Source organism: Cottoperca gobio, chromosome 22, assembly GCF_900634415.1.
Source record: "Cottoperca gobio chromosome 22, fCotGob3.1, whole genome shotgun sequence".
Classification (NCBI taxonomy): Eukaryota; Metazoa; Chordata; class Actinopteri; order Perciformes; family Bovichtidae; genus Cottoperca; species Cottoperca gobio.
In genome coordinates, this window is record NC_041376.1 from 4,576,230 (window position 1) to 4,597,216 (window position 20,987).

General features: G+C 45.2%; 1 protein-coding gene across 3 annotated transcripts in view; it reads right to left on the reverse strand.

Annotated features, from left to right (window-relative positions):
* efna2a (ephrin-A2a) overlaps window positions 1–20,987 on the reverse strand; it is a 65,687-nt gene that overhangs the window by 13,226 nt on the left and 31,474 nt on the right. The window contains exon 1 of one of the 3 annotated variants that reach the window (XM_029460657.1): window positions 15,194–15,318. The exons of the other annotated variants lie outside the window; for them this stretch is intronic. Coding sequence (XP_029316517.1) covers window positions 15,194–15,225 — 32 coding nt within the window. The 5' untranslated portion in view covers window positions 15,226–15,318. Of the gene's footprint in view, window positions 1–15,193; window positions 15,319–20,987 lie in introns of those variants that run through there. 3 annotated transcript variants of the gene reach the window in all.

Genomic DNA, 20,987 nt, shown 5'->3' on the forward strand with positions numbered 1-20,987 from the left:
GGACACATTTAAAAAATGGAGTCTTTTAAATGTGCAATTTCATATTGAGCATCTGAAATGTGCACACTTTCACCTCGTTCGGCTTCCTGGCACGAAGAAGCGTGTGCGTCTGTAAGCAGCTTCAGTGACGGTGCGTCTCAGTCGGCTGCGCTGCAGCTTCAGTCACTCTCGATGTCTCTCCAATTATCTCCACATTACTCTCCGTTTCTATCTCTCCGTCTTCATCTTCTCCTGTCTTTACTCTCTTTTGCTCCTTTTCTCGTCTTTCTTTCCCTCAATCTTCATCTCTCCTCACTTCAGATTCATTTACTCGCTCTACTTCCTCCTTTTTTCTTCTCTCAGGATAGCACAGCATCTTTTGACATTCTTACTTTTTCTTTTTTCAATCTTCACGACTTCTGTTTACTATTCCATGTTCTTTCCTCTGTCTTAACTTTTTCCAGCCAAATTCGTTTTATTCCCCCCCCCACCCTGCCTCCTGCTTTCTTCTCGTTCTTTTCAAACGTGAAAAATGAATCCTACACACACACACACACACACACACACACACACACACACACACACACACACACCCACACACACACACACATTTTTTTCCTGCTAAGATTCCTTAGCTGCTTTTCCCTCAGCATGAGGTGTTCCTTTCTTATGCTGTCGTCTCTGCCTGCGACTCCCGCTGCATTGCTTAGGTATGTGGGGCAAAGTAAATACCCCCCCCTATACAAACACATGCTGAGACACACACAACTGCACATATATGTACATAAATATACCATAGTAGGGCACTTAACACATAGCATTCTGACAGAATATATACACATACACACTGATATCCTGTTAGCACACACACACACATACACACACACACACACACACACACACACACACACACACACACACACACACACACACACACACACAGGGAAATACTGGGATTCATAAACTCAGATGTTAATTATGTAAATTGGCTCCTGATCCTCAGTTCTACGTAAACACATGCACACAAACACTGACAACGAGAAATAGACAAAACATCAACACATGAATATCGTACTGTATGTCAGCATCCGTCACACTCTCACATTCCCCAACCTCAAGTTTTGTTGTTTTGAGTTCCACATCTGTCACTCTCAATAATGTCGCCCATAGATCACCGTGGTGATATTCAGCACATCTGAAAGGTTATTATGTATTTCTTCAAGACGGGCAACATGGGCCCCCCTGCGGATTAACCGCCGCCTGTGCCAATCCCTGGCAAATTCACACACGCATATAATATGCACACGTATACACACACTGTCACACACACAAACATGTTCCCCGTCATACATACAGACACATACAACCCGACAACCACGGCACTGAATTAACATAACAAAACCTGCTGGAAAAAAAATCCCCAGAAAGGTAATTATCACCTTGGTGCACACACACACACACACACACACACACACGCACACACAATAGAGACAGAATAGACCCAAAGTCAGACAGATAGAGCAACAAAGGCACTGATGGATGGACAAGCAGGATGAGTGAGTCAGACAGACGAGATGAGAGCCCGGGCACACGCGGCGCAGCTGACATGCTGACAGACAGAGTGCATGATATGCCTGTATCAGTCTACTTGTTTTCTGAGGGGCATTCGCCATCATGCAGCACCGGCTTCGGCACCGTCCACCACCTAAACAGCGGTGGGGCTGTATTGGTGTCGACAAGGATGGCCCAAAGCGAAGCGCGAAGGAGTTGATGGCTGATGTCCGAGTACACCAATAGGAATCTCTCAACTCAGCGTGGGGGGGGGGGGGGGGGGGGGGAAGGATTTGTGTCAGCACCCTGCTGAGATGTCACATATCCACAGAGTCAATGTTTGAAGAAGGGAGAAGAAGATTTATTTTTCATTCCATCAATACTCATGCATTCTTTAGTTTTCGGGATGCACTTTTAATGAGTTTTCTTTTACAGATTGGGACAAACGTTGGGGGGTCGATCAACGACCACCGATATATAAAGTGTTAGAATTCCAACAACAACAACAACAAACAGCAACTTTGCCCTCGAGTCTGCATTCATGATCTTTTAAACTCCCCAGGTCTTGCTGTTGAACATGTGAGTGTAATCTCTACGTTTGCCTTTATTGGATAGTGATAGTGGAAGGAGACAGGAAATGTGATGGAAGAGAGTAGGGGGGGCCTTTAGCCCCTTGTGGTATGCACCCTAACCACTCGGCTGTCGGGTCGCCCCGGGTTATAGGGTTTCTACCCTTTGACTGACAGTCTGACTGTCAGGACTGACAGGCGGAGAGACAATACGATTACGTAACTGACTGATTGTTCAGGCTTGTTGACCTACTGACTGACTGGCCTATTAACTGATCACCTGACTGACTGACAGGGTGAGGCAAAGTGGCCAGCAATCTGACTGACTGGCTACTAATCTTTCACATGAACAAGTGTGTCAAAGCCACCGGCTGACTGACTTATTAACTGTCCGCATCTCTCCGGCTCAAGGATCTCCGTCTAATATGGATGGGTTGATCCAGATTGACGAGGTGAACTAATCCATGTAGTTTGGGTCAAAGCGTTTGAGCCTCCGTGGGTTGGAAGTCACAGAGGGCAGGGGGAGCGAACGGGGGAAAGCTGGTGTATAGATTGCTTTGCAGCATCTCTAATGAGTAATTAAACACTTGAATGGAGTCCAATTAAGATACACACTGTGTTTGCTGGCACACACACACACACACACACACACACACGCATATCGCATGTGTCGACACACAAGTAAACATCAGCATGTAAACACAACCAAAGACACACATAGGGAAGCATGCACGCTCATGGTAATAGTCCCCCTCCTACGAGTAAATCAAAAATAGAAATACACACACACACACACACACACACACACACACACACACACGCACACACACACACACACACACAAAGACACAGACACACTCTAGTCTTGCCACATTAAGTGGAGCCTTATGTGCTGGATGTTGTGCGTGGTTCTGGATGGAGTGAAGGTCAATGCCGTCTGACTCTAATGGTGAGTGTCTCCTGCCCTCCCTCCCTCCCTCCCTCCCTCCGTCTGTCTCTCGTTCTCTCCTCCCTGTGATTGTCTCTCCATCTTGATCCCCACCTCTTTCTCCCTCCAATGTTCTGTCCATTTCTCTTTGTGTCAATCTTCCTCTCTGTCACTCAGTTTCAATTCAATCTCGGTGCCAATTCCAAGGTGCAAAAAGCCAAAAAAGAACCGACAAACAGATTCTGAGCTGAGATTGTCCTCACAAGAAAGACGACCGCGCCGGTTGTTTGTTAAGGACATTTGACCATGACACATGACCTCTGCTCACGTTAACATGACCTCCAATAGTCAGGCGAGTTATGACTGAAACAGAGGAAGTAGCACGACGTTGTTTAAGCCATCGAACTCTTGAAAGTGAAAGATTTGTGTGTCGTCTGAGCCAGGGGTGTGTGTATGGAGGGTTCTCTGGTGTCACAGGCCTCCCCTGGAATCTGATTACCCCCCCCCCATTATCCTAAACTGTGATTGGCTAGTTCTCAGGGTCAGAGGTGGGACTCTAGTTCGACGAATAAACCAGACTTTTGTCTGGATGGTTAGGTGATACGAACTACATCTATCAAACTGTTATATAAAAGAGAAAATATATATATTTCAGGAATAATTCTATTTCCATCATTTCATATATTCATCATTTGGGGAACTGTCTCGTACATTTCTACCTTTCAAACATGAGGAAGTCTTTCTTGCTGCTGTCTTACTGTATTCCTGTCTCCCACTCACCACATCTTCAATCCCCACTGTGCCCAAACCCTCTTTTCTTCCTCGTCTTCTTCACTGCCACTGATCTCCCAAAATTCCATCCCACACCCCTCTTTTCTTTTCTCTCTTTCAAAAGTGTCTCCTCTGCAACCCTCACATCTCCAACTAGTTTCTGAACCAAGGATGTGTTCTTAAGGCTTGTACCACATCCCGGTGAGCTAATGAACACTGTTTGCAGACGCTCTTTGTAGAATCATGCTCAAATAGTTTACATAGACCTTTAACAGTAGAGTGAAAGTCTTTCTTTCAGCACTGTTGAAGCACATACACTGCAACTACTCTGTTCCTGTAAATCACAGAGCATACAGACCTGCTCTGGTAATTACATGTCCTGTTACCTCTTTTGAGGAAACAATAATTCCCTAAAGGGAGAAATGTATAATTGATATTTTCTTTAGCTCCATGCAGCACCATTTTTCTATGCAAGCAGGATTACTGGGTTCTCTTCTCTGCACATAGCAAATCAGTGCATTTCAAAGTACGTTTGCATTTAGCAGTCGTGTTACACTGTGCAGCCGCACAACACCACAGGAGCGGTGACTTTGAACCGCAGCCCACGTTAGCTGTCAAGATAATATCTCCTTCTTATCTACAGACAAGGACACATGTCTTGTCTTGCAACTTGGCTTGTTGAACAAGCAACCAAACAATTTGTTAACGTCAATTTGCAAGCTGGATAACTAATAACGCTGGCACATCAAACAGCTTAAAAACAAACCTGCAAATGGGAAGATGTTTTTGCTTTGGGAAGATGTGGTTCTTATTCTGCTTTTCAATAAGACAGATTACTACATTTATTATGCATGTGCATGACAAAGAAGAAATCATTATGCGTAGCAATGAATCTTAGTTTTCAAATAAAGTCCAACTAAGACTCAAACTCACACAAGAGTGAACATCGAAATGAATTTGTTTCCACAACTGGACATTTGTCTATTTGTGGGGGGAAATCCTTCACCCCCATACTGACCTGCTGCGTGTATATGCACATTTACAGTAACCACGTACATGTGTTGTCAATGTAACCTGATTTCTCTGAATCCAAGCGTTTCTCATGCATGTAAACCCACCGACTGTCCCTCCTCGTCCCTGCAAGCTCAGCTGTCAATCAAGCACATCACTCAGATTTAAAGGCTAAAGGAGCATTTATAATATATTCCACATACCATTTTCCTTCCTGTCAAAAATAAAATATCATATATTTATAATGACTTTGAAGTCATTATTGGTTAGTAAAGAACCACCATGACCGTAAACCACAGAAGAATCCTTTTTGTTTTGTTTTGGTTTCTTTCGCTCATCATCTCCATGTTAAGTCTAATCGTTTTTTTTACTCCACCTCAAACAAGACGAAGAGAAGAGAGCGGAGAAGAGAGAGCGAGAGCGAGAGAGAGAGAGAGAGAGAGAGAGAGAGAGAGAGAGGGAGAACAAGGAGAGCGACGAGGGGCGGACAACGAGATAGAGAAGCAGAGAGAGGAAAAAGGAACGAAAGAGCGCGAGAGGAGCGAGAGAGAGAGAGGAAGAGAGAGAGAGAGAAGAGAGAGAGAGAGAAGAGAGAAGAAGCAGAGAACTAACGAGGACGAAGAGAGCGCGAGCGAGCAGAAGAAAGAAGCAGATACCGAGAAGAAGAATCCTCCTACCTCTCTCTATCTCTGAGCTCTCTGCTCTCTCTCTCTCTCTCTCTCTCTCTCTCTCTCTCTCTCTCTCTCCCTCTGATCATCTTCTTCCACGGTACTCTTCTCCCCAAATTTCCTTCTCTACCCTTTCATTCTCCCCCCCCCCCCTCTCTCTCTTTCCATCTGGTGTCTCTCTATGAGCATTAATCAGAGTGCTCAAGCACCATGACCAAAACAACTCCACAGAGACTCGCTGCTCCTCTCTCTTTTTCTCAAATAGTCACAGATAGCCCACTACACACACACACACACACACACACACACACACACACACACACACACACGCACAGACACAGAAATCCATAAACATTAGTCGATCTTGGTTATGATTTCAACCTGGCCTGAAGCTGCTGTGGTTGATGGTAGAAGTCTTTCATCTGTCTCAAAACTTGCTTTTGTGTGCAGAACGCTGATTTTCACAGAGTGCGCTCAAACTACGGGGGGACAAATTGTGCAAAGATGTCCTGCAGTTATGTTTTTCATACACTTAGTTTTTTCAGGGCCCCATCCATCACGGCCGAGTCGATGCAAATCACTAACGGAGTCGTGAATTTACTTTATCAAACAGACCCTCAATTTATTTTTCTCCCACTGGCAGCAGGCACGGCCATGATGGAGGCTGCAGCTGATTCTGTTAATAAAACTCACAGTCGGGATCACATCTGGCTGCTGCGAATCCCTCGGCATTCTGAAATGGTTGTACTCAACAGCAACACGGCTTGTTGATGAGGACATTGCCAGTTTGGATGACGATGAACACACCAGAGCATTATGTAGGGAAGACCCACACAAACGTATATAATGTACACTATGTAATAATGAGATGTCGTGTTAGCCAGCTCTGGCCTAACAGCGAGGGCTCAAATCGTTATTTTAGCTGAAATATGTCCAGGAAATATATCTCATTAAAACCTGACACAAACCGGCACTGCTCAGTTTTATGGAGCATTAAGTTGCAGCACTGTGACTTTTCGATTTTCATGAATTTAGGCTTTTTTTTTCTTCACATGCCACCCACAATTATTCCTGTTGAAAATATCTGCCAGGTGATGCCAGTGAGGGGGATGACTTTGCATACTCCACACGGCATCAAAAACACGGGTGGAAGGTTGTCGCTACCTGTCATCTAAATTCTGCTTACTTTTTGATTTGCTTAGCTATTAATGAAGTTATTGTTTGAGGTCCTTTCCCACTTTACAAAGTATAGATATTTCAGTCAAAGCCAATGCAGAAGTGATTACACTTCACTAACCCTAACCCTAACACTTGATAAATGATAAATAACCCTAACCCTAACCCTAACCCTAACCCTAACCCCGTATTCTTAAGTGTTTCTCTTTAAAAAGTTTAATAAACATGGTCCCAGGCAAGTGACGTCACGGATGCTACATTTATAATAATGGATTTGAAGCCTGTGCTAACCTATGAGTCAGAGTCTGAGGCACAGCGATCATGTCTCTCACTTCATAAGAGCTCAATTAAACTCCTAATCCAGGTGACCATTATGGGTTTGAATAATGCATGCTGACTATAAATCTTAATGTGATTTAAATGACTCATGTCGGAGAATTGTCATTAATGCCATTAATTGTAAATAATGGTACTCCACAAATGTAATGGAAAAATGGTCAAATCCAACCAATAAGCTGTCGTGTTTAAACATCGATGTGGAGAGCAGAAACGTGGCACAACAAGCCTTTTTCAGCACGGAGCTACGATGCAGGTGAAGGGTCACTGATGAAATCACTGCAACGCCAATTACATTTGTGTTGGAGAAGGAGGTTGCGCTTCAACAACGGGATTCTCAGAGGATTGTTAAATTGTTAAACACAGAATTGTGAAGTGAGCCAAACAAACAAGTGAAATGTGAGTATTTTGTCCTTCTTGATTTGGAAATCTAAGATGTGCTACCTTTTCACATCTGCTCAGCAGCCTCAGGCCTATTTCATGCAAAGGCGCTTTGAATTGAGATTAAAACAATATGACTTATTGGTCCATAACATGTCAGAACGGCACGATTTGATGTTTTCATCTCTGATATTGTTCTGTTAACGTTTGCAGCACGAGATCTGTGCTGCGGGAAGCGATATGGCAGCGCAAGGGTTAAGGCTTTAAGAGGATGATGTGTGTTCAGTCTTCTTTTCATGGTGAAGAGAGAGCGAGAGCTTTTTTTTTTCCTTTTAAATGGGAACACAGCTTTTCTCCACCGGTGGCCAAACCTTGACCCTCAAACCGATCTAGAAATAGGCATTCGCTAAGGGAGGAAAAGAAAGAAACACACTCACACACATAAAGCCTCCAGCCTTTCCTTTCACCACACATACACTTCCCACTGCCAGAGTATAGATGCGTATAGTGCACGGACACACACACACACACACACACACACACACACACACACACACGCACACACACAGACATGGTATTCCAATTTTTCACTCAGGGGAGAAGGTGAACTCAAATTGTTGACTGCTGAGTAAAACACAGCAGAATACACACACACACACACACACACACACACGTACACACGCGCGCACACACACACACACACACGCACACACACGCACACACACACGCACACACACGCACGCACACACACACAGACCCCGTAGACACAGACCCAGACTGTTGTTCCAGATGTCTCCTTTTCCTTTCCCTTTTTTTAAAAAGTGTGTCCCAGGAGATTGGTTCCAAGGGGGGCAAAGATTTCCAAAAGAAATTGCACTTGTGTGTGTGTACCTCAGTGTCTTTAAGTCACCAGTTGGCTATATGTTTGAACTGTATATTGCTTTGGAGTTCTTGAGTGCTTTGAGTCTGACTGTTTTCAGATCAGAGCATAAAAAATTCTGAAAATACGATAAAAGATAATTGAACTGGGACTTTCCCAGTGTTGCTATGTTGTAAAATAAACACAATACACAAAGAGTACCTGAAGACAAACAACACAAAATACTCTGAGGAATCAGATTTGTTTTTAAATTTTAAACCCTCTCAGTTCGGTTGTAATGTCATCCATCGATGTACCCTCTCTCCTGCACCTCTTCCACCCTGAGGATTGGGTTGATAACACATTAACAAGTGAAATGCTGCATAGCGGAGAGCTTTTGTGGTATGTCTTCAACTTCAAAGCTCACAAACACTGCTTCAGCTGCAGACAGTGAAGCCCATGCGATAAAAGATATGAGTCATGCAACAATCAGGTTTTGATGCAACTTTTTTACATGTATGCAAACAAAGTCCTGCAGGATAAGCGCCCGATTCTCATTTATCCTCCTCTTCATCTCCCCAAATATCCTCTTCTACGCCACTTCTCCTTCTCGCCTTCTCCTTTGCAACCCCCTTGACGCGAGGCTCTGCTTCAGCCCGGGCGTAGCAGGAAGTGAGAGCCGACTGCAACAGACTGCCTCTGGCTGGTCGATGGAGTTTACGGCTCCTGTGTGGCTCGCTGGCTGTAGCTGTGTGAACAGCTGCACACTAGGGGGGGGGGGGGGGGGCTGTGACATCTGTGTTTACCAGCTACACAAAGATGTAGCTTTCAGAGAGGTCTCAACTTTTTTACTGCCTTCACTTCTTGCTGCAGTGAAATACAACTGTTGTTTTGCCCCCCCAGGAGGAGGTGGCAGTAAAATTAAAATTGTGTTCGTTGAGTTGTATTTTACATAATGAATGTAGGATACTGCATTAATCCAGAGCTCAGGCACAAATGAACAGAGAGGCTTGATGACAGCCAGCCTTAACAATCACGACTCGTGATGAACAGCAGTGCACAGCGCTAAATAAATGATTAAAATGTGCATTATCTCAGTTTTAATTCATCGTGATCCAGGCAGATATTCAAATTACGGTTGAATAATGGAAAAGAGAATGGATTTTCACTTAAGTTAAAGATCTCCTCATCTCAGAGTTCAGCGACTTTTTCATTTAATTGAAAACCACTTCCTCGAATACAATTAATTGAAAAAGGAATAGAGCCTTAATTTGGAACTAAGGGCCCGTAACTGTGGTCAGCAGTGAGACTAATGGCATTCTGCTCAAACACAAGAGCCTGAAAAGTGGACTGAGACTTGTTTGCCTAAAATTCCCTTGGCAAAGCAGCAGGCATTGATCCTCCGCAGCAAACTTTGCAGCCCTGGTGCAAACAGAGACTAAATGGGGGCACGAGGAGAAAAAGAAAATCTAGATTTTAGTTCTTAATAGAATGTTGGGCAGCGGGGTAAGCTCCACGCCTGAATAATTCACTTTAGCCAAACTGTTGCTTCGGGTTGCATTCATTTTTAATGCTGTCTTTTGATGTTGATTAATTAAGCAGTGCTAGCGCTGCTGTTTCTCCGCCGTCGCTGCCTCTCACATGCACGCCCGCCGCGCACGTAGACAAACACACTGCTGCTTCTCCCTCTTTCCTTCGCCTCTATCCCTCTAAACCCTAAAGCCTTTACACCCCCCGCCCCTCCTCCCTGCTCCCCTCTCCACCCTCAAACACATTCCCACACACTCATACATATACACAGGAATACACACAAGCAGCCAGCTACAAACAACCACACTTTGCACGCTCTGTATTTGTGACACACACATTTAGAGTTTTGCACGCACCGACACACACACTCCCAACCTCTAACACCCCTAAGCCAAACCCAAAAAAAGTGTTAAGATCCGTAAGTCTTAAAAGTCTTTTCTTTTAAGACAGTTTGGGAGGAGGGTGTGTGTGTGTGTGTGTGTGTGTGTGTGTGTGTGTGTGTGTGTGTGTGTGTGTGTGATGGGGGAGTGATGAAGGGAAGGAGAGATGTGAGGGAGAGAGGATGGGGGAGGAAGTGGGAAAGGGGAAAGCATCTCAGCAAACACATAGCGGATTAGCGGAGGTGTGTGTGTGTTTGTGTGTGTGTGTGTGTGTGTGTGTGTGTGTGTGTGTGTGTGTGTGTGTGTGTGTGTGCGAGAGAGACAGAGAGAGACAGACAGAGAGACAGACAGGCAGACAGACAGACAGACAGACAGACAGACAGACAGAGAGAGAGTAAGATATATTTATTGTTAGAGGCACTGTACGTTACAGCTTGGGGGTTGGATGTTAATTAGAAGAAATGCATGCCTTAGCTGGTGGTGGTATCAGTGTCTGTGTGTGTGTGTGTGTGTGTGTGTGTGTGTGTGTGTGTGTGTGTGTGTGTGTGTATGCTCCCTGACTCTTTCATGTGTTTTTAACCAATGAAGACAAGAGCAACTGTGCACCGTCCAATCAGCACCTTGAGGTTTATAAATAGAGTTTAGCTGACTGGATTCTTACTTGTTCTTCAAGCAATCTTCTTCTCAAATTTGCTCCTCAAATGACACTTAGCAGCAGCGACTAGGTCTCGCTAAATCACAGAGAAAATTTAAACTAGGTGTCTTTTAAGTTAACTTATCAATGCCCTGATTTTCTTTCAAAGAGAGGGGATATAGAGGATTCTTTTGTGCAGAGATGACTAAGTACTAGTGAAAGATTTAGAGGAAATTGTTTTAAAAAGTACTCAGAGAATGATAGGAAGAACACACACACACACACACACACAGACACACACACAGACACACACACACACACACACACACACACACACACACACACACACACACGCAGTGTGACCAGGGACCGCCTGGAGAAGCAAGTGAGAGACACTGACATTCTTTTCCACTTTCCTTGACTGGCTCCTCTATATTCCATAACACACACACACACACACACACACACACACACACACACACACACGTACACACACACACACATACACACACACGCACACACACCGTGAGAGCGATTTGATTTGCTCCTGATAATGAAGTGTCTCTGAAAAAGAGAGAGAGAGGCCATAGTGCTAGAGTCTATAAATACCTGGCTAAAAAGCCCCCCTGTCATGTTACATTGATCTTAGCATGATGGTGTAAGCCTTCCTGATTCAATCAGCATCTCTGTTACACAGCTCAGAGCTATAATAAGGAGATGGAGACAAAAAGAAAGAAAGAAAAAAGAAAGAAAGAAAGAGAACGAGCCATTTTTCTTTTTACCTCTGCTTTTTCGAATTTGCCAAAAAAGCAAAAGGTCCCGCAGTAAAGGTCTCATTTATCTTGGCCAGTAATTGTCCCAAGAGTTGCAGGAATAAAAGGATAGAACGGAAGAAGGGATGAAGGAAGAGAGAAAATCTTTCCCTCAGTCCAAATTGAAACTTATCTGAAGCTTTTCTAACAAGGAGCTCATACTTTACGAATACATCACGTATAACCGTTGGGTATGTTGCAGCCGACTGTCTGAACAAGGTATGCTGACGGCCATTACCGTGTTGTTTGGAAGCACACGCAACCAAACATATCAGATCGACAAACAACAAATGTATTAAACGGACATAAATCCAGTTGCAGAGGGTTAAATTGTATATTTATTCCTAGGCATAAGTGCACGATATAAAAAAAGGAACAAGAGGCAAGAGACAAAGTGGGACAGAATACTAAACAGCACATATTCCAAGCTTGAAGTGCAGCTGCCTCACTGCAACCATTACCTAGTGTTAATCTAACAAGTGACTCTGCAGTGTGCTCCGAGTGAGCTGAGCTCTCATCATTTGTACTGGTTGTAACAATCTGAACGATCTCACGCTATCGTTGTGAAAGAGCCGTTTATTTATCAACCCTTTTTGTGGAGGCTTTGTCAGATGACTGCTGTTGGTTACACCTGTTATTATGATGTGTTTCTGAAATCTGGATTGTTGGGCTTTTCCTGCCTTTATGATAGATATAGATGTAGATCGTGAAAGGGGGAGCGACATACAGCAAATGGCCACGGGTCAGACTCGAACCACGGGCCTCTGTGGCAAGGACTCAGCCTTTATATATGGGCCACCTGTGCTACCGGGACGCCCACTTTAAATGACTTCTAATGGCAAAAGCACTGCGATGTTTTTATAGTGATGCAGCTACAGGTGGACAGCAACCAACCTAGCGAACTTGCTTAGTAACAAGTCAGTGCTCGGACGTGGTTTGGTTCAGTTGGGCTTTAAACAAAGAAAGCGACAGGTACTTACTACATCTTGAGTGACCTTCAAATATTCAAAATGCATTCAAGGTATCATCTTACACCTAATGGTGCAAACTCTTTGTTGCATGCAGAACCTCTCCACTGTGACCACAGGAAGGGATCTGATGATCATATTATATGTATTGAGTTAGAGTTTGTGCCAAAGGGCAGGGTTGTCTCTGATTCCTGCTCTTTCTACACACGATCTGCCAACGATGTTGGAGGCAGAAAAGCCGTTCTGCTGCCAGTCATCCTCATACAGCATGAAAAACAACTTCCACAGCTTTGAAAGAAATTGCCTGAGCTGGATAATCCACCAGTGTAAAGCTCTAAATTACTTTTGTCAAATTTGCTGTTTAATGTTACTTCATTGTGCTGCATCATGTTTTCCTCTTCTTTCTGTCAATCAAAGGTATTAAGGTTATGAAACACTGACATCTCTCGCTATTGAAGAAAGAAAGGGGGCCAATGTGCTATGTTAGGGTCCTAAACTACAGTTCAGAGGACCCATGATTTCTATGTTTCAACTCAAAGTGTGTGTGGAAGACTGCGTGCAGAACCCAGGATAAAAGAAAAGAAAGTGTAAGTTTAAATGCTTTTAATGGAGCAGAGCGTGCCGTATCTCTTTGGTGCACGCCAGTAAGAGCTCCTTTTGGGTTTGCAGTCGGAGTATCTCTGAGGGTCCAGTGGGCCACTAATGGCTTGGGAACAGAGTGTATCAGAGGAGAGACAACAGAGAGAACACAGAGATCACACAGGGCTCACACTCTGTCACCACACACACTCTCCTGGAGGCACACACACACACACACTTCACTTCGAGACGTGACTGGAGGAAGACACAGAAGCGCTGACTGATAATGTTGAAACAGAGAGGGTGTGACATGTGAGTGTGTAAGTGTAGCTTGTGTGTGTGTGTGTGTGTGTGTGTGTGTGTGTGTGTGTGTGTGTGTGACGTGTGTGCGGTCGGTCGGTCCCTCAGCAGGGGATAACAGCTGGCATGCTGAGAGCCCAAAGAAGCCGTAGCATAGGGGAATGATCATTATGCAAACACACGTGCAAGCATGCACATACATATATACACACACACACACACACACCCCAGCACATCCTTGTTAAATTAAATCTAAAAAGCGGCACCTCTACACTCGCATGTTTAGAAAATACTGTCACAACCACTTAACGCCTGAGAACTAATTACAAATATGCGTAAAATGAATATGCATAATGACTATACCCCACTTGCACTGATAAAGGAAAAAGCTTGGAGAGCAAAAGCTGCCTCACTGAGTGTGTGTGCAGGTGTGTGTGTGAGGGAGCAAGAGTGTGTGTGTGTGTGTGTGTGAGTGTGTGTGTTCCTCTCCTCCCTTTAATCTGCGTATAGGGGCAGTGGTGGGAATCTGCACACCATGCTAAATCGATACACTCCCGCCTGCTTTAGTATGCCTCTGTGTGTGTGTGTGTGTGTGTGTGTGCCTCAGAGTGTGTGTGTGTCTTAGTATGCAGCTCAGATACACAGAGAGAGAGAGAGAGAGAGAGAGAGAGAGAGAGAGAGAGAGAGAGAGAGAGAGAGAGAGAGAGAGAGAGAGAGGGTGAGAGAGAGAGAGAGAGAGAGAGAGAGAGGGAGATTACATAAGAAGGAAGAGGGACACACTTAAGTGGCTTTGACCTTGGGTACATCTCCCCCCCTCCCACCACACCACACCCCCCCCCCCCTTTCTACCGGCTAAATAAATAAACTTTTTTAAGCCTGGAGTGTGGACATGAAGGTTCAAAGTGTGTGTGTGAACATGTAGCTGATGTGTTTGTTCATATAGATTAGAGCCTCAAAGAGAAGCAGCATCAAACCGAGGGGACTCTGGGATTCTTCCTCCCTTCCTTCTCCATCTCCATCTTTTTCTCCTCTCTTTGGCCATCTCTCCCTCCTCCCCTCCTGCCAATCTCTCCCTAACCTCCTTTGTTCTCTGCTTGTCGGTCCATTCTTCTGCCCTGCTTAGTTTGGCCTGCTTCACTCCGCTTAAATCTATCTCCTTCCTCCCCCCTCCTCCCCCTGTGTATCTCCTCATCCATCCAAATCCGTCCTTCTCTTGCTTAGATTTTCTTCGACTACACTTCTCCTTTCATCTCGCATTCCTTTTTCTGCATCCCTCCTTCCATCCATCCTCATCCCTCATTCTGAGTGACCGCTGGTCCCCCAGGCAGTGAGCACATCAGACTGGCAAAGCTCTATCTTCCATCACCCGCCATCTCCCTCCCCCTCCACACTCTCCATCTCTTTCACTCGCTCTTTCGCTGCTGGCAGCATTGGCAGCATGACAGTGCTTTCCCAGGGCAAGGCCTTATGTAAACAGCCCCATAGCACCAAGCAGCGTGTGTGTGTGTGTGCGTGTGTGTGTGTGTGTGTGTGTGTGTGTGTGTGTGTGTGTGTGTGTGTGTGAGAAGTGTGAGTGTTACATTTCTGACTTTGTGTGCTTGTGAAAAGAAAAACAAAGACAGGGACAGAGTATGTGTGTTGCATCATGTGTGTGTGTGTGTGTGTGTGTGTCAGAAATGCCTGTTAATAGCTGTGGAGGTCGAAGTCGTTCAAGTCGCTGATAAAGTATACAGATAAAGGTTAGGATCTCTCTGTACCCACCTTCTGAGAAAGTGAAGCACGCTCGCTCGCATTTCCTTTCTTTTATTCCGCAGGCGCGTTCAGTCGATTGAAGATGATACGGTGCCTGCCGTTTGATTGGTTGACAAAGCTGTCTTTGATTGGCCCTCCCCCGGGCCCGTCCCAGCCACGCTCTCGGACGACCTTCAGGAAAGTTTACCAAACTTTCCTTTGATTTACCCCCTCCTTTTCCCCTTCCCTCCTCTTCCTCCCTCTCCTTGTCTCCTCCCCCCAGCCTCCCACTGGATTCCCCAAACAGTCGACAGCCTCTCCATGATAATGAACAGCAGCTCAATTGGTACAGCTGACAAAGCGAAGGAGGAAATCACAAGGCTTCCATAGCGAGCGCTGCTTTATTGCAATCTCACCTCAATCAGCGGCAATCAGAGCGTCTCGGACGAAATATTAGGGTCACGCTGCCCTCCCACTGCACGGGACGCAGCAATCCTGAGCGTGCAACTCAAGTCTGGAGTTAAATGTAACAACGCTGATGACCGAGACAATTTACGATGCTCTTTGATGATGATGATGATGATGATGATGATGATTTTGCTGATTCAAAACCTCCACAATGCTGAGTATGCTGTGCGGATGGTGTAAAACTCTTGATGAATTCATGCACATCATTATAACTTCCTCCTGACACGGAAGAGCCTGTCGTTCAGAATACACAACAGAAAAAGCAACACAGCCCCACGCACCCAAAGTCGTCTCCGCATCAAATTATTCTGCCAACATCTTCTTCTGTCGGTCTGCGTCGCTATTTGAAACGCATGACTCTGTTCATCTTTATAATGATGCCAATTACGAAGGTGATTCTGACCTCCACAGATTCTCAGGGAAACATTTGGGAACATGTCTTCTCCAACAAACTCCCCCTCGCTTTCTCCCTCTCTCCGGCAACTTTGAGTGTTATTGACAGAAAGGCAGAAAGACGCCCACTGGCATCTAAAGATAGCTGGAGAAAACCCTTATGCCGCTTTGAAGTGCTAATTGATGCTATCGTAGTTAGAATCTGAGAGAAGTCCTCGGCTGCCGCCAATTTGTTGTGGTTTATTTTCCAAGAGGAGTAATCTTGATGTACGGCTTTGATCTGTCTGAACCTGGGTCTCTTCGCTCTGTGTTCTAACACAGCTTCTCGCCCAGAGCTTATTAACCTTACCCTTATTTACCTTACCCCTTATTATTATTACTTCATTGAAGCTTATAAACTACTTCCCTCTGTTGTATTCAATGTCAAAAACCTCAGTGTCCTCTAGCCTGGACGCAATGAGAGTGATGCCGAGGGGCTGCTGTGCATGTGTGTGTGTGGCTTTTATGTGTATATTTATTTTGTGGTCCTGCATCAATTACCCATCTGTGAGCAATTTGATTTTTTTTTTGTGCATGTGCAGGTGTGTGTACTAGGTGTGTGCTTTTGTGAGTGTGCGCTTGTGTTCCTGCCTTAATTATCTACCTGAGCAGAATTTGTGCCTGCACATGTCTGTGTCTATACTTGTGTGGGTGCATGAGTGCATGCATCAGAGGAAATGTGAATACCTATGTGCATAAATAAGAGAGGATAAGAATTAGCATCTGTGTGTGTGTGTGTGTGTGTGTGTGTGTGTGTGTGTGTGTGTGTGTGTGTGTGTGTGTGTGTGTGTGTGTGTGTGTGTGTGTGTGTGTGTCAGAGAGCAGTGCAGTGTGGAACAGAGGGCCGGCTCTGTCTAAGACTGGCAGGCAGAGTTATTCACGGATCACGGCAGACATATGGGCAGACTGGGACTTACTGAAGACATGCCCTTACTGCTGGGACTGATACAATGAGATAAACAGATGTGGAGGAGGCCACACACACACACTCCCACACACACACACACTCCCACACACACACACACACAGACATTTGACAGACACGCATCGAGACGCTTGACAATCACACACGCACGCAGAGACTTTTGAGAGACTTTAACACAAACGTGCGGACGTACACAAATGCCGACAACACGCACGCAAACAAATGCACACGAGTACGAATTGCATGAGCAAACTGGAACACAAAAGCACACCAGATGCACAACTGTGCCCGTACGCCGAACACACTCACAAAACCATGTGCACGTAAAGCATCCGACGCGCACACAAACAAAACCCCCAAAAAAACCTGAAAGCTCATGGGCTGATAACTCAACAGGGAGCTCTTCATCAGAACGAGCACGCCCTTATCGTCTACTGTTCCAGCTCAGTGGCTCCTGCACACTTTCCAACTGTAACCCCTCACTAACAACCCTATTTCTGCCCGCTGCCCCTGGGCGCTCACTGTAGGTGCAACCGATACGCTATTTTCTCTCAATTCCTCCACCATCCCCACCCCCTCTCCCACCTTTCCACTCTCCCCCCCCCATCTCTTCTTGCTTCTTGTCTCCGTGCCAACTGTTGAATGGTAAAGGGGGTTGAAGGATGCAGCCGAAAAGAAGGGGAAAGCAGGAGGAGGCGTGTGAGGGTTTAGGCCGGGGGTTGGAGATTTGTGCAGAGGCTTCCATTCAATATGCCAGCTGCCCTGAGAAAAATACACACAGCACTGACTGGGGGAACATTTTCTCCCAGAACAAGTATCTGAGATATCCTACATGTCAGTGTTAGCGGTCTGCAGGCTTTACAGACGAATTAGAAGTGTATAAGGCTACAGTTCAGGCTTTAGGTAGTAAAAGATCCTGGATCAGGAGAAAAAGGTGGATAGTATGCTTGACTGTTGCACCAAAAATCACGCTGGGGATCAGCGATCTTAAAGGTGTGTAGCAACGTGAGGTCACCAAATGAAGCAGTTTTCTTATGAGCAGAATGAAGCGGTTCTAAAAAGAAACAAATTGAACGCAGAAAGAAGACATAAAGTGGTAATTAGCTGGCTGTAAAGGTGGACGGAGCCCAATTGTCCCTCTAACACTTGGCAAGAATGCTAATAAAGTATATTTCACATGCAGTTGGCAGGGAAACCTGTCACAGCAGAGCTCGGGGAAAAAAAAAGACTCTTCTTTTGTCATACTTCTCGAATATATTTGAGGAAAAACAAAACCCAAAAAACTAAAAAAAGTAGGTCTCCTTAAGCAAAGAGTCACATTTTCAGAAGCTTCTCTTCCACCTAAATGAACTCCCCCCCACAAGAAATGTTTTAATAAAGCGACGCTCAGTTTGCACTTTAAATCATGCGAGTTTCACTTGTACTAAATGAAAAGGAGAGAAAAGAGAGATGACAGAGAACAGGTACAGCTCGCTTTCACTAATTTGTCAATTTCAGTTAGTGGATTTTTAGTTTTCAGCATCTCCCTGACACAAAGACAGAGTCAGACGTAAGAGAAGAGAAGAAAAAGAAGAGGGAGTTTGTTTTGATGCTGAGTTCTGCACCTGGGAACCCGCTAAGGAAGCCAGGTTTGGAAAAGGCTGTTTGAGTGTGAGAGAAAAACACTCACAGTTGTGTTCCTGTGTGTGTGTGTGTGCGTGTGTGTGTGTGGTGTGTGTGTGTGGTGCACGTACGCTTGTGTAACTTGTACATGACTGTGTGTGTGCGCAAATGTTTCTATTTTGGCATTTCTTCTTCTGCTGTGTGCGTTAGAGATAAAGTTTATGTGGGAGATTGAGAAAGAGAAATAGAGACTGAAATAGGTGAAGATAGACAGATACAGAGAAAGGTGAAGAGCCAGAGAGATAAACGGATGGAAATAGATGGCTTTAGAGGGATAGAGAGATGGAGGAAGTGATAGACACGGGGAACAGAGAGAGGGGGAGGGAGGGACCTTTGGGAGCCACTAATTCAAGGACCAGCTAATGCACACATCCATGAAGACCTGGAGCTTCCTCTCCAACTACAAAGGAGTCTGCTCTGTTTTCCTCTGAGGATGCCCAGCAGCACTCCTAACACTGTGAGGTCTTTGTTTCTCTCACTTCCTTCCCCCCCACTCCTCTCTTTCTCTCTCCATCCCTCTCTTTCTCTCCCACTTTCTTTTTCCGCATCTGTACACCTCCTAATCCGTGCTCCTTTCTTCTGCAGAATTGGCGAGCGCGTCTCTTTTATTTATTCATTAGCTTCTCACCTCCTTTTTCCTTTATCCTCTCTCCTCTTTTTCTCACCTTTATTCCCCCCTCCTCCCTCCTCTCTCTCTCTCTCTTTTCCTACTCAGTCAGTTTATCCGTGTCTTGCATTGTATCGCTGTTTGGATTTGGACTGTTTGCAGTGTAAAGTGTCTTGTTGCTTATTCTGTGTCGTGCCAGCGTGTCAGAGTTAATGACTGTTTACTTTGCTGCAATTATTCATGTACACCAACTCGCCGAGGTAAATTCCTAATGTATAAGGTAGGGGGGGAAGCGTTTATTTAAAGTGCGTGGACACCCTTTGTGTACTGGAGCTACTTCTATTTAAGGGAAATCTTAAATGGTACAAAAATGCAACGATGTGTCAAACAATAGTGTGCTTCCAACTCCGCTGCAACAGTGTGGGGGAGGCCCTTTGCCCACGTGCACAAAGCCAGGTCCATAAAGAAACGGCTTTCCAAGTTTGGTGCGGAAAACAAACTTGCCATTTTCGATAAAATGGAGAACCCGATTGAAAGCCGGGTCTTATTTCCCAACATCATTGCTCATCCTCTCTAATGCTTCTGTGGCTGAATGGGAGCAAATCTCCACAGCCAGGTTCCAAAGTCTTGTGGGAAGCCTCCCCAGAGGACTGGGGGCTGCTCGAGGAGCACACTAATGGTGAGGATTTGGGGTTGAGACGTTTCCAACGGTGACATATGGGTTGTAATGTTTGGCTGTTCACATATTTCGTGAAGGTGTCTCACATACTTTTTTTTAGCAACACTATCGCAGTGGCTCCAGGGACGGCGATGTCGGAAAATAGCTCCAACTTCTTTTGATGGATTTTGTCCAGACGTTCGTGATTCCCAGAGGATGAATCCCATTGACTTTAGTCTGGCGCCACAATTAGGTTGACATCTGTGGTTTCCAAGTGAAATGTCTTGAAATTGTTTGGGTGGATTACTATGAGATGTCCCCCCCTCAGGATGTGCTGTAATAACTTTGATCATCCCTTAACTTTCCATCTCACGGCACCATCAAGTCAATGTTACACATTGAACACGTGAGCGTGCTGATGTAAGCATTTACCTCGCAGAGCCACGAGCATGGCCTTAGCATTAGTCATTTGGTGTACATCAAGTGGGTGATACTGATTTGGTTTACTCTGATTCACTTGTTTCTCTACATCTCTAATTCCTTTCTGTCATTCCACCTCCCCTGTTTCCAACAGCCCCCCTGCTCTTCTTAGTAATCCTAAATCGGGTGAACGGAGATAGAGTTTTGTTTTATTCTCCTTCCTGGCCTCTCAGCCTTTTATTCCCCCCCCCCCACCCCCTCAATCAAAAGCTTCCTCTGCCCTTCAATCCAACAGGACGCTCATTTGAAACTGCGAATACACACAAATTAAGCTCTTGAAGGGATGCTCTAAACATACACACTATACAGACGCATCAACATACAGATAATGATTCCCCGAAAGAGTCCTATAGCGGGAAATTTGCCCAAATTCCTTCCCCATCCCAAACACTCCCGGCCAAGTCCGTCCCACTGCCTGCTCAATTCCTGCCGGCATCATCCAATCCTGCTCTCCTTTCACCGTCGGAGCATCAGAGGAGCCAATCAGATTAGTCGTGGAGAGGAAATTGGAGAAGGTTTGGCAGCGAGTCATCGAGCCTGCTTTTCCCTTTCATGTTCCTCTTTCACTTGCCCTCTTCCTCACACACACACA